Below are 12,828 nucleotides of genomic sequence, written 5' to 3' on the forward strand. Positions count from 1 at the left end.
ATGTTCTAGACCCAAATAAGTTTTACTTTGTTTAAAAATATATTTGCCAACGTTGAAAGATTTGCTACGTCTGTAAAAATTGTGACAAATATCCATCAGTTCATAGGGTTTTTTTTTGTCACACATCAACTTATATGATATATGATATTGGTTTTGTTTGCTATTATAATTAACTGGGCTATTGTGAATTTTGGGGACTTTGGTACTTTTTTGAATGTGCATTATCTACTGAATTATTGTCTTATTCTGAAAATTGGTTGTACTCACACAGTGGTTAGGTTAAAAAGGAAATGGATCTCATTTATTTGGTGAGAAACCTTTGTATTCTACTTCTCCTTGGCTGAAACAGTGTGCCACTATTGTAAGCTATATATTTTTTGATTCTTAAAACTCTTTTTTATTATGGTTTTTATGTGTATGTGCAATATATTATCTGAGTTTTATTTTTTCTCTCCTTTTTGTATTTGAAGCACATGTCACCAGTATCAAGAAGATTTTCTATAACTTTTTTGATTTTTCAGTAATATAATTTTAAAATAGATTTCCTGTAATGTCAAAGCCAAAAAGCTTTAGACTATAAAAATGATGCCATTGATTGTTTAAAAAATTATGGGACTTTACTTAATAATTCTGTCTGATCCCTGGACAAGAGAATACAAAAAGGGCCATCACACAGTGCCAAAGAATCACAAAGCTAAACTGCCATAGAGCCAGTTGAGCACAAGGTCAAAGAGACCACCAATCCTAATGGGATTTCTGAAATTTTGAGCCAAGAGAAGAGGACTTGAACTGTTTGGGGTTCGAGGTTGAGGCTGTTTTGACACATATTAAAGGCACATCTTCCTTGTCCCAAGTATTCTACCAAGTATCTCAAATTTGGCTACTACCTGGCTCCTATCATCCTAGTCCCTATTCTGTCTTTCATTGAGTGACAAAACTTTCTGTAGTTCTGGCTGTTGATTGGGAAAGTGCAAAATTACATAAATCACTTTAATTGGGCCCTAATTCAAAGACCTATTATGGGTTTATTTTTCCTTTACTTAGAATTTTTATACTTAAGACTTTGATAGTCTATATTTCATCCAGAAATTATCTTTTTTTTAATCTGGATTTTTTGATGTTTTTTATTTCTCTTGTCAATTGATTCATACACCTTGTAACTCAGCCATGCATTCCTAAGTGATCCCTGTGTTTTTCAACATCCTCTTCAGGAGGGAATGTATAATTATTCAAAATTGTAAACTTTAAATTCTTTTTGAGAGTGATTTTAAATTATTCATTGAAATTAATTCAGAAGGAAGAACAATCAGATCTATTGGGGCAGAGAATTGTATCATACCTTATAGACTTATAGAGAAGTAGAAGGGTAATAGACAGGCTGGTGGGAAGGGGAGTAACATTAGGGAGGGGAAAAGGGGGAGAATGACAAAAAGCAAAAAGTTCGAGGGGAGGGTAAGAGGGATAAGAAAAAAGGCAGAATCAAAGGAGAAAGTAAAAAAGGAGGGGAATTGACAGACAATAATCATAACTGTGAATGTGAATGGGATCAACTCACCAATAAAAAGGAAGCAGATAGCAGAATGGATTAAAAACCAGAATCATGCCATGTATTGTCTACAAGAAACACACTTGAGGCATACATACACAGGGTAAAGGTAAAAGGTTGGAGCAGAGTTTACTGGGCTGCACCTGAGACAAAGAAGGCAGGAGTAGCAATTATGATCTCAGACAAAGCTAAAGCAATAATAGACCTCATTAAAGAGATAAAGAAGTAATTACATCTTAATGAAAGGCAGAATAAATAATGAAGAAATATCAGTACTCAACATGCATGCACTAAACACAGCATTCAGATTTCTAAAAGAGAAACTAAAGGAACTTACAGAGGAAATTGATAGTAAAACCATACTAGTAGGGAACCTCAACCTTACTCTATCAGAACTAGATAAATAGAACCAAAAAATAAATAAGAAAAAAGTAAAGTAAGTAATGAAATGTTAGAAAAATTAGAGCTAATAGATATCTGGAGAAAAATAAATAAGGATAAAAAGGAATATACCTTCTTTTCAGCAGCACATGGCACATATACAAAGATTGACCATAAATTGACCATATATTAGGCCATAAAAACATTCCAAACAAATGTAGGAAAGCAAAAATAATAAACGCAATTTTTCAGACTATAATGCAATAAAAATCATAATCAATAAGGACTTGTGGAAGGCAGATTTAAAATTAATTGAAAACTAAATAATTTAATTCTTCAAAACTGGTAGATCAAAGAACAAATCAATGAACAATTACTGATTTCATTGAAGAGAATGACAACGAGGAAACAACTTATCAAAATCTATAGGATACAGCCAAAGCAGTATTTGAGGGAAAATTTATATCCCTGAGTGAATATATTAACAAATCAGAGAGGGAAGAGGTTAATGATTTGGTCATGAAACTTAAAAAATTAGAAAGAGAACAAATTAAAATCCCCCATATAAAAACTAAATTGAAAATTATAAAAATCAAATTGAAAATAAAAGAACTATTGAATTAATAAATAAGACTAGAAGCTAGTACTTCAAAAAAAAAACAAATAAAATAAATAAAGTACTGGTTAATCTAATAAAAAAGAAAGAAGAAAATAAAATTAATAGTATCAAAGATGAAAAGAGCAACTTCACCTCTAAAGAAGAAGAAATTAAGGCAATTATTAGGAACTCTTTTGCCCAATTATATGGCAATAAACATGACAATCTAGGTGAAATGAGTGTATATTTAAAAAATATACATTGCCTTGATTAACAAAAGAGGAAATAGAATACTTAAACAATCCCATCTCAGAAAAAGAAATTGCCATCAAAGAACTCCCAAATAAAAAAATCCCCAGGGCCAGATGGATTCACAAGTGAATTCTATCAAACATTCAAAGAACAACTAATCCCAATAATATACAAAGTATTTGACAAAATAAGCAAAAAGGGAGTTTTATTAAATTATTTTTATGACACAAATATGGTATTGATTCAAAGCCAGGCATACCCAAAACAGAGAAAGGAAACTACAGACCAATCTCCTTAGTGAACATAGATGCACAAATTTTAATTAGAATTCTAGTCAAAATAGTCTAACAAGTGATCACAAGGATTATTCATTATGATCAGGTGGGATTTATACCAGGAATGCTCAGGTGGAATTTATACCAAGAATGCTAGGATGGTTTAATATTAGGAAAACTATCCACATAATTTACCATATCAATAATCAAATTAACAGAAATCACATGATTGCTTTAATAGGTGCAGAAAAATCCTTTGACAAAATACATTAATTCCTATTGAAAACACTAGAAAGTATAGGAATAAATGGTCCTTTCCTAAAAATTATAAACAGTTTATATTTAAAACCATCAGCAAGGATCATCTGCAATGAGGATAAGTTAGAAGCCTTCCCAGTAAGATCAGGAGTGAAGTAAGGATGCCCATTATCACCTCTATTATTTAACACTGTATTAGAAACATTAGTGGTAGCAATTAGAGAAGAAAAAGAAATTGAAGGGATTAAAGTAGGCAATGAGATGACTAAATTATCACTCTGTATATGATATGATGGTCTACTTAAAGAATCCTAGAGAATCAGCTAAAAAGCTAGTGGAAATAATTAAGAACTTTAGTGAACTTGCAGGTTACAATATATACCCACATAAATCAACAGCATTTCTATATATTTCCAACACAGCTTATCATCAAAAGTTAGAAAGAGAAATTCCATTTAAAATCACTCTACAATATAAAATATTCAGGAATCTATTTGCCAAGATAAACACAGGGATTATATGAACACAACTACAAAACACTTTCCACACAATTAAAACTAGACCTAAATAATTGGAAAAACATTAATTGTTTATGGGTAGGATAAACTAATAAAATAAAAATGAAAATCCTATCCAAATTAATTTACTTATCCAGTGCTATACCTATCAAACTACCTAGAAACTTTTTTATTGAATTAGAAATAATTATAACAAATTTCATTTGGAAGAACAAAAGATCAAGAATATCAAGGGAACTAATGAAAAAAAAAGTGAAGGATGAGGGCATAGCAGCACCAGATCTTAAACTATAAAGCAGTGATCATCAAAACAATATGTTACTGGCTAAGAGACAGAGGAAGATTAATGGAATAGACTAGGGGTAAATGACCTCAGCAAGCTAGTATTTGATAAACCCAAAGATCTCAGCTTTTGGAACAATAACCCACTATTTGATAAAAATTGTTAGGAAAATTGGAAAACAGCATGGGAGAGATTAGGTTTAGATTAACATCTCACACCTTAAACCAAGATAAATTCAGAATGGGTAAATGACTTAAATATAGAGAAGGAAATTAACAAGTAAATTAGGAGAACATAGAATAGTATGCTTGTCCTATCTGTGGGAAAGGAAAAAATTCAAGACCAAACAATATATAGAGAATATTACAAAATATAAAATGAATAATTTTGGTTATACTACATTAAAAAGATTTTGTACAATCAAAACCAATACAGCCAATATCAGAAGGGAAACAACAAATTGGGGGAAAAAATCTTTATAACAAAAAACTCTGACAATGGTCTAATTTCTCAGATCTATAAGGAACTAAATCAGTTGTACAAAAAGAATCAAGCCATTCTCCAATTGATAAATGGGCAAGGGACATGAATAGATGGTTTTCAGATAAAGAAATAAAAACTCTCAATAAGCACATGAAAAAAAATGTTCTTAATCTCTCAGAATTAGAGAAATGCAAATCAAACCAACTCTGAAGTACCACCTCACACATAGCAGATTGGCCAGTATGACAGCAAAGGAGAGTGATAAATGTTGGAGGGAATGTGGCAAATTTTGAACACAAATGCATTGCTAGTGGAGTTGTGAATTGATCCAACCATTCTGAAAAGCAATTTGGAACTATGCCTAAGGAGTTTTCATTGGCTGCCTGCCCTTTGATCCTGTTATAACACTGATGGGTTTGTACCCCTAGGAGATAATAGGGAAAATACTTGTAGAAAAATATTCATAGCTTTGCTCTTTGTGGTGGCCAAAAACTCAAAAAATCAGGGGGGTGTTTATCAATTGGGGAATGGCTTAACAAATTGTGGTATCTCATGGTGATGGGATACTCTTTTGCTAAAAGGAATAATGAACTGGAGGGATTGCATGCGAACTGGAATGACGGTCAGGAATTGATGCAGAGCAAAAGGAACAAAACCAGGAGAACACTGTACACAGAGACTGATATACTGTGGCACAATCGAATGTAATGGACTTTTCTACTAGCAGCAATGCAATGACCCAGGACAATTCAGAGGAACTTATGAGAAAGAGCTCTATTCACATCCAGAGAAAGAACTATGGGAGTAGAAACCCAGAAGGAAAATATATGATTGCTCACATAGTTCAATGGACATATAATTGGGGATGGTGATTGCAAATGTTAACAATATGGAAATAGATTTTTGAACAATGAAACATGTAAAACCCAGTGGAATTGCTAGTAGACTCTGGGAGGGTGGAGGGTAGAGCAGAGGGAAAGAATATGAATCATGTAATCATGGAATAATATTCTACATTAATTAATTAAATAAAAAGTTTTAAGCTATATATTAATTTTTAAAGCCAACATTTTATTGAAAATTATTAATAAAAATGCCTCAGAAGACTCTAAAAGTGGTTCCATTAAGTCATTATCTTACAAAGGAAGCTTCTCTCTTTATCTCAAACTCTTTCAAACATACCTAAGTCTATTTACTGAAGGGCTCTGTAATTAACAAGGGATGTGAGGCATTTAGACTGGATTTAGAGATTTCATTTATCACTGAAATGACTAAAAATATCAAAAATTAGGTGAACAAGAATGGTCCCTGTCCAGTGCTCTATCATATAAATATCTATATATATGATATAACTATCATATAAATAAAATAAAAGAATGGGATTGATTTTATTTGGAAAAAAGAAGGCACAGGGTTATGGAAATATATAAAATTTCTCTGCAGCAGATGGTGGCTGGTGGATCTGGTTTCTCCTCTGCCAGATGTCTCTTTCCTGGGACTTTGGACAATGAGGATTGTGCCATTCAACTGTGGAACAATTCTTAGAGGGGCAGCTGTGGGAGTCTGAGACACTGGGTGTACTCTGGGAATAATTGCAGTCAAGAGATAACTAGTTACATACAACAGCTGATGTTTCTCTTCCTTTATTATAATGGACTAGCCACTGATGAACAAGATAACAATCACTTACTGTACTTTTCTGCCTTCTCTCTGTCTTAAGAATTTTTTACACATATGCATGTCATGATGAAAAACATTGTCAGGGTTTGTGCTGTAGTTAATTGAAAGCAACACTAATGAAGCATACCCAAACAGTTATTTCTCCCTCATGATAAATAACATTGCTTTGGTGGTGCTCAGTATATGAGACAGGATATTCTGTAATACAGCCACTTACTTTCATCTTTGGTCGTGCTCCAGTTGGCATTGGCTTTGGCATGAAATCTAAATCCTGGATATTTTCCTCTTTATTTCTATAAATTCCCTTGCTCTGATGGTCTCTATTAAAGACATTTTCCAGTTTTTTTGAATTCTGTTCAGGGAGAGAGAAAAAAAGGAGAAACATTAAAAGTATTTTGGTTCAAATATCTTCCATTACAGTCCTACTCCTGTGGCCAGGAGGCAATCCTGCCTTGTTGCAAGGGGATCTTACAAAGCTAGACCTTTGAGTGTGGGTATACAATGGAGGGTGAATGTTATACTGGGGTCAGTGTAGCCAAGGTTAGAGTTTCATGGTTTCAGAAGGATGAATTTTTCAGTCAAGAAACATTAAGAGATCACCTACTAAGTCAGTGAAGGGTTGCAATTTGCAGTCTAAGAATACAGGAATTAAGTTTCATTTCACGAAAAAATTATTGAATTTGCTTGTCAAAAACAAGATAAAACTCATTAGAAAAAAATGTTAGGGGCTTTTTCACTAATACTGAGAAAGGCTGGAAATAATATAATAATTATAAAGTACTTATCATGAGCCTGGCATATAACAAGAACTATGTAAATGTTAGTTCTTATATGTAATATATATGATAATATATGCATGTGCAAGGTAAATTGAAATAATTTCTGGTAGTAATTCTAGTAATTATGATTGGCATTTATATAACACTTTAAGGTTTTTCTTTTCTCTTTTTTCTTTAGAGTATTTTTCTATAATTACATGATTCATAATTCCCCCCCACACACACACACACACTTCCCTCCCCCATCCCAGAACTGACAAGCAGTTCTACTGGGTTATACATATATCTTTGTTCAAAACCTATTTCCATGTTATTCATATTTGCAGTAGAGTGTGATCTTTTAACATCAATACCCTAATCATATCCCCTTCAATTATATGTTTTTCTTCTGTGTTTCTGCTCCCACAGTTCTTTCTCTGGGTGTAGATAGTGTTCTTTCTCATAAGTCCCTCAGAATTGTTCTGAGTCATTGCATTACCACTCATAGAGAAGTCCATTATGTTCAATTGTGCCACAGTGTATCAGTCTTTGTGTATAATGTTCTGGTTCTGCTTATTTTGTCCTGCATTGATTCCTGGAGGCAATTTAAGGTTTTCAAAGCATTTTACATATGTTATTGCATCTGATCCTCACAATAACCCTGTGAGGTAGAGGATATTATTATCTCTACTTTATAGATGAGAAAACTGAGACACAGAGAAGATAATGATCTGGTCAGGGTCACATAGTTAGTAAGTATATAAAATAGAATTTTAGTCCAGGTCTTCTTGACTCCAAGTCCAACACTCTGGCCTCATGTAGAAAATGGCACTTGAGACTCAAAGAAAGTTAAGTATTCATTTATGCAGATATGAGGAAAGGGTTACCAGTTATGGCAAAGCATGGAGACAAGAGGTGTGATGTGTAGTTTTTATGCTTTAGTACATGTTCAATTGTTGTGTATGTACCATATGCTGCTGAAAAGAAGGTTTATTCCTTTTTATCTCTATTCAATTTTCTCCAGAAAATCTATGCAATCTAACTTTTAAAAAATTTCATTCACTTCTTTTACTTCTTTCTTGTTTATTTTTTGGTTATATTTATCTAGTTCTGATAGGGGAAGGTTGGGGTCTCCCACTAGTATAGTTTTAATTTTACTCTTTTTTTATTTTTATCAATTTTAATTTTTACTAAATTTAATATTTACTATCTATTTTCTCCTTAAGATCCATTAGTTTCTCCTTTAAAAATCTGAAGGCTATACCATATGATGCCTGTATTTTAAGTATTGATATTGCTTCATTGTCTATACCACCTTTTATCCAGATTTCCTGATATCTTTTAATCAGATCTATTTTTGCTTTAGCTTTGTCTGAGATCTGTTTACTACTTCTGCTTTTTTTTAGGGAGATGAAATGTGTAGACGGAGTTGCTGATGGATCATTTTGACTGAGATGTACAGCACATGCATGGAGTGCTATAAATTTGAATGTAGATATTTCCTCTGACAAGGAAGATTATGGCATATAAACTTCATAAGAAATTATGCTTGAATTGCTCTGATTGAGAACTGGTAGGTAGCCTTTGGAGGAGACTGTCTCCTCGGGACTTAGTCATACTGCTCATCACATGACAAATACATGCTCCAGTAAGCCATTTACTGACGTTCTCTAGCTGTGTAATCTTGGGATTCCTGACATTCAGTGTCTTCACTTGAGAACGAGAGAGAAGTGGGCAGTGGGGAAGAGAATAAGCATTTCTACAGTGCCTCCTAGGTGCCAGGCACTGGGCTAAGTGCTTTACAAATACTTCATTTATCCAGCACTACAGTTCCCCCTCTTTAAATCAAATGACCAACTCTTGTTGGTATCTCCAAGAGTTTATGCTGAACCTAAAAACCCAGGTCCAATACATATTTTATTATAAGGCTCTTGTAGAAAATATTTCTGAAAGGTCAAAAATAAAAGTCACTTTTACTTAACTTAATTAGACAAATATTTATTTGTGAAATGGTGTGTTTATTAAAGATTCCTATACTATTTAGGGACCTTGTTAAGTGATAGGGACATAATGTTTAAAAATGACATTGAACAAATCTTCAAAATTATTACAAATGAATTAGGCTAAATAATATGTATACAAATAAGAATGATTCATTACAAAAATAATAATAATTATAGCTATCATTTAAAAGACATTTTAAGATTTGAAAAGTACTTTAAATAGGTTGTGTCAAGAGCAAAGGAAGAAAACCTGATTTGTATAATACGCAATTAATGAAGGGTGAAATTATTTTTGTGTAGAAAAACCAAGGAAGTCTTCCTGAAGGAGGTGGCACTATAGAGTATATCAAAACTCAAAAGCAACTAGTTGCAATTAATTTACTTTGAATTAGGGAGACCAATGTTTTACTAGATATTGTAATAGGACCTCATTTTACTTGAATCCAACACACACAAATTCAAGTATACACAACTGGAAATTTTTAAAAAAGACAGAAAAATATGTAGAGTAAATTTTTACCATTTTCCCAAGTTGTGTAAAGTCTCACAGCAATTCACCAAGTCATGTTCATTCTTGCTCTGAGAAATGTTAGTGTTAGTTATTGTATTGTTTTATGACAAAATTTAGCTCCCAAATCAATCTTTGTCCACAGTTCTTGCTTATAAAAAGTTGTGCCCACATCAGAGCAGTACTTCTCTTTGTTTCATTAATACTATTTAGTTATTAATAATGGCCCTGAAATATGACAGGAGTGATGCTGGTAGCTTGAGAAGCCTAAGAAAAGTCATAAATGTATTTTTACAAATGAAATACTTATAAAATAATGGGGTTCATTATGTGCAATTTCAATTTATATGAAGGGTCTTGGAACATATTGATCACTGGAAAAATGAGGTCCTACTTTCATAGCATAAACACTCAGAATAGAAGCAAAGGGCAGTATTGACTCTTAGCTTTTATTTTGCTTTAAAGTTTATTTTAAACCTAGTGGGATTATCTCTAGGAAAGGCTGAATAGCTAGGTCCTCAAATATAAAAAATGAGAAGCTACTGACAAAAAAAGAGATGTAAACCAAAGGCATGATCAGATTCTATAGTGTGTATTTTTATCTCAAGTAATATATTAAAATCTCATTCAAAACTCTTTAAATTGTCAATAGAAGTTACAGTATAGGTAAGGCTTTCAACTTTAAAAAATCCAAACTAATGATATATTAAGAATCAGACCCTAAAGATAATAATAGTTTGGCTTTAAGAGTAACATATATCTCTTCCTAAGTCAAGAGAAGACTTATACTAGTGGGGAACATAATTGCACAATCATGATGTTGTCTATGTAAGTATATATATATATATATATATATATATACATATATATATATATATATGAATATATTTCTATTTAAGTCCATAGAAGAAGCCAAGTGATAACAAAATATAGAGCACAAAGAGAATCCCCCACATTTTTTTTTAGGTTCAGCAAAAGATTTATTATCTAGTCACTGTGTCTGGTATTGTTATTTCATCCAACAATATTTAACCACCAAGTGGTGATGTGAGCCACTACCCTGATCATATTCAATGGGAAAACTTCAAATTTTCGTATTCCTTATTCTGGGGGTTATGGACAAGCTCTCTGCTAAGCAGAAATGCTGAACTTTCTATAGTTCTCAGGGCATCAACAATTCCTATATGCTTTAGTTCTATCTCCCTGGGGAGGGAGGATGCCAACTTCTTTTCTAGAGGTATAGATTACAACAGATTTATTCAATCAGAAGACAGCTAACAATCCCCCTTCCTTGAACCTGGCAATGTTCCCTGAGTCCTGGTCAAATGAGAAGTCTGAAATTCAAAGGTTAAGTGATTTGCTTATGGATACATAGCTAGATTCAGAGACAAAATTCAAACCTAGGACTTTCTAACTCTGAGTCCAGCCTTATCAGTCAAAGTCATTTATTAACTGCCTACAATGTGTGTGTGTGTGTGTGTGTGTGTGTGTGTGTGCAATAAGGTGGCTCAGTGGATTGAGTCAAGCCTAGAGATGGGAGGTCCTGGATTCAAGTCTGGCCTCAGACACTTCCTACTTGTGTTACCCTAAGCAAGACACAACTCCCGTTGCCTAGCCCTTAGTGCTCCTCTCACTTGGAACTAATACACAGTATTGATTCTATGATGAAACGTAAAGTTTTTATTTAAAATGTCCACAATATACCAGGCAATTTGCTGAGTCCCATCCACTTTATTATTGACTGTCTCTTTTTCTTATCTTTCTTATCCATTACATGGAGCAAATATGCATGGAATTGAAATAGATTATAATTTTCAGCTGGCTTGTCCTCTATTTTGGGAAGTCTAGGTCTTCCTGTGTACCCAGCTGCTTGGCAGTTCAGGAGCCCTAGCTTTGGTGCTCCATCTAGACCTGCTCTTAGTAGAACTTTTAGGATGCCTGGCATATTGAAGAAGTAGATTTTGTTTATCAAGAATTCAATTAGCTAAAAGTTAATTCATAATTTCCCAGGGAGTCTCCTCAAGCCTTTTATAAAGAATAATATGTACTATATTTGCATATGGAATAAAATGGCACAAAAACTGTAGTAGTATTGATCCCAAAAACACATAGAAAGACCCCATTTCCTCAAACTCACCTCCATTAACATATACCTTCTCACATGACCAATTCAGGATCACTGGAGAGGAGGATGGGGTGTGTGAAGTCAAGTTAAGGGACATTTATTAAGTATTTACCATATATATCAGACATTGTCCTAAGTGCTGAGAATATAAATAGAAGCAGTAAGAAAGACAATCCCTGCCCTCAAGAAGCTTACACTCCAGTGGAGGAAGACGGAACATAAAAGGAAGTTGAAAAGGCAGAGGGTGGCTGGGAGAAGTGAGCATGGTAGAAAAAGTCCAGAAAGTTGACTAGGGAGCCTAGAGAGGAATGAATATATGATGAACCAGAGCTTTTTTCTTAAAATTGGAGGTTCTTGATGGAACCAGTCATTGTGAGCTTGAGGGTAGGGATTGTCTTTTGCTTATTTTTAATGTTCCCACTGCTTAACACAGTGCCCAGTCCATAACAGGAGCTTAAAAAAATGTCTATTGATTAAGTCAAAGGAAGGAATCACAGGGGCAGGGTGGTGATGATTTCTTTAAACAATTTATTGTCTTATTACTTCTACTTGTGAATATATCCCTCCTCTCTCTAGTGAGCCAATGCTGTTAATAAAGAATTAAAAAAGAAAGAGAGAAAAAAGAAGTTTGGCAAAAACCAACCAGCATATCAAGTAAGTCTGACACAAGGACCCCTTATTCCTCCACCATTGCAAAGAAGAATGAGAGGTTCATTTTCTCATCCTTTCTCAAGGTCAGTCTTCATGATTATTATAATTAGTTATATTTTATATAATTATATTTCATTTTGTGTTCATTCAATTTATATTGGTGTAGTTATACATATTATTTTCTTGGTGTAGTGTCATACTGCATACATTCATATAAGTTTTCCCATCATTCTCAATATTTTCTAATGATGTCCTAATATTCCATTTCATTCCACTGCCACCATTTCTTTAGCCACTCCCAAGGGATAGGAATCTACTTTGTTTTAGGTTTTTGCTGCTAAAAAAAAAGGATGTTTTGAATATTTTGGTCTTTCTTTCTCGCTTGGAACTCCTTTAGCCTTATGCCTAGTAGTGAGATCTCTATGAAAAGGGTATGAACATTTTAATCTTGTTTTTTAAAAAGCATAATTCCAAATTGCTTTTTAGAATTATGCAACCAACTGACATCT

At 33.3% G+C, this 12,828-nt stretch overlaps 1 protein-coding gene across 5 annotated transcripts in view; it reads right to left on the reverse strand.

Annotated features, from left to right (window-relative positions):
* Positions 1-12,828, reverse strand: part of STARD13 (StAR related lipid transfer domain containing 13) — a 799,642-nt gene that overhangs the window by 483,828 nt on the left and 302,986 nt on the right. For 4 of the 5 annotated variants that reach the window (XM_007495305.3, XM_056825162.1, XM_056825163.1 and 1 more), the window contains one exon: positions 6,492-6,626. The exons of the other annotated variant lie outside the window; for it this stretch is intronic. In XM_007495305.3, coding sequence (XP_007495367.1) covers positions 6,492-6,626 — 135 coding nt within the window. The remainder of the gene's footprint in view (positions 1-6,491; positions 6,627-12,828) is intronic. 5 annotated transcript variants of the gene reach the window in all.

This window comes from Monodelphis domestica, chromosome 4, assembly GCF_027887165.1.
Source record: "Monodelphis domestica isolate mMonDom1 chromosome 4, mMonDom1.pri, whole genome shotgun sequence".
NCBI lineage: Eukaryota > Metazoa > Chordata > Mammalia > Didelphimorphia > Didelphidae > Monodelphis > Monodelphis domestica.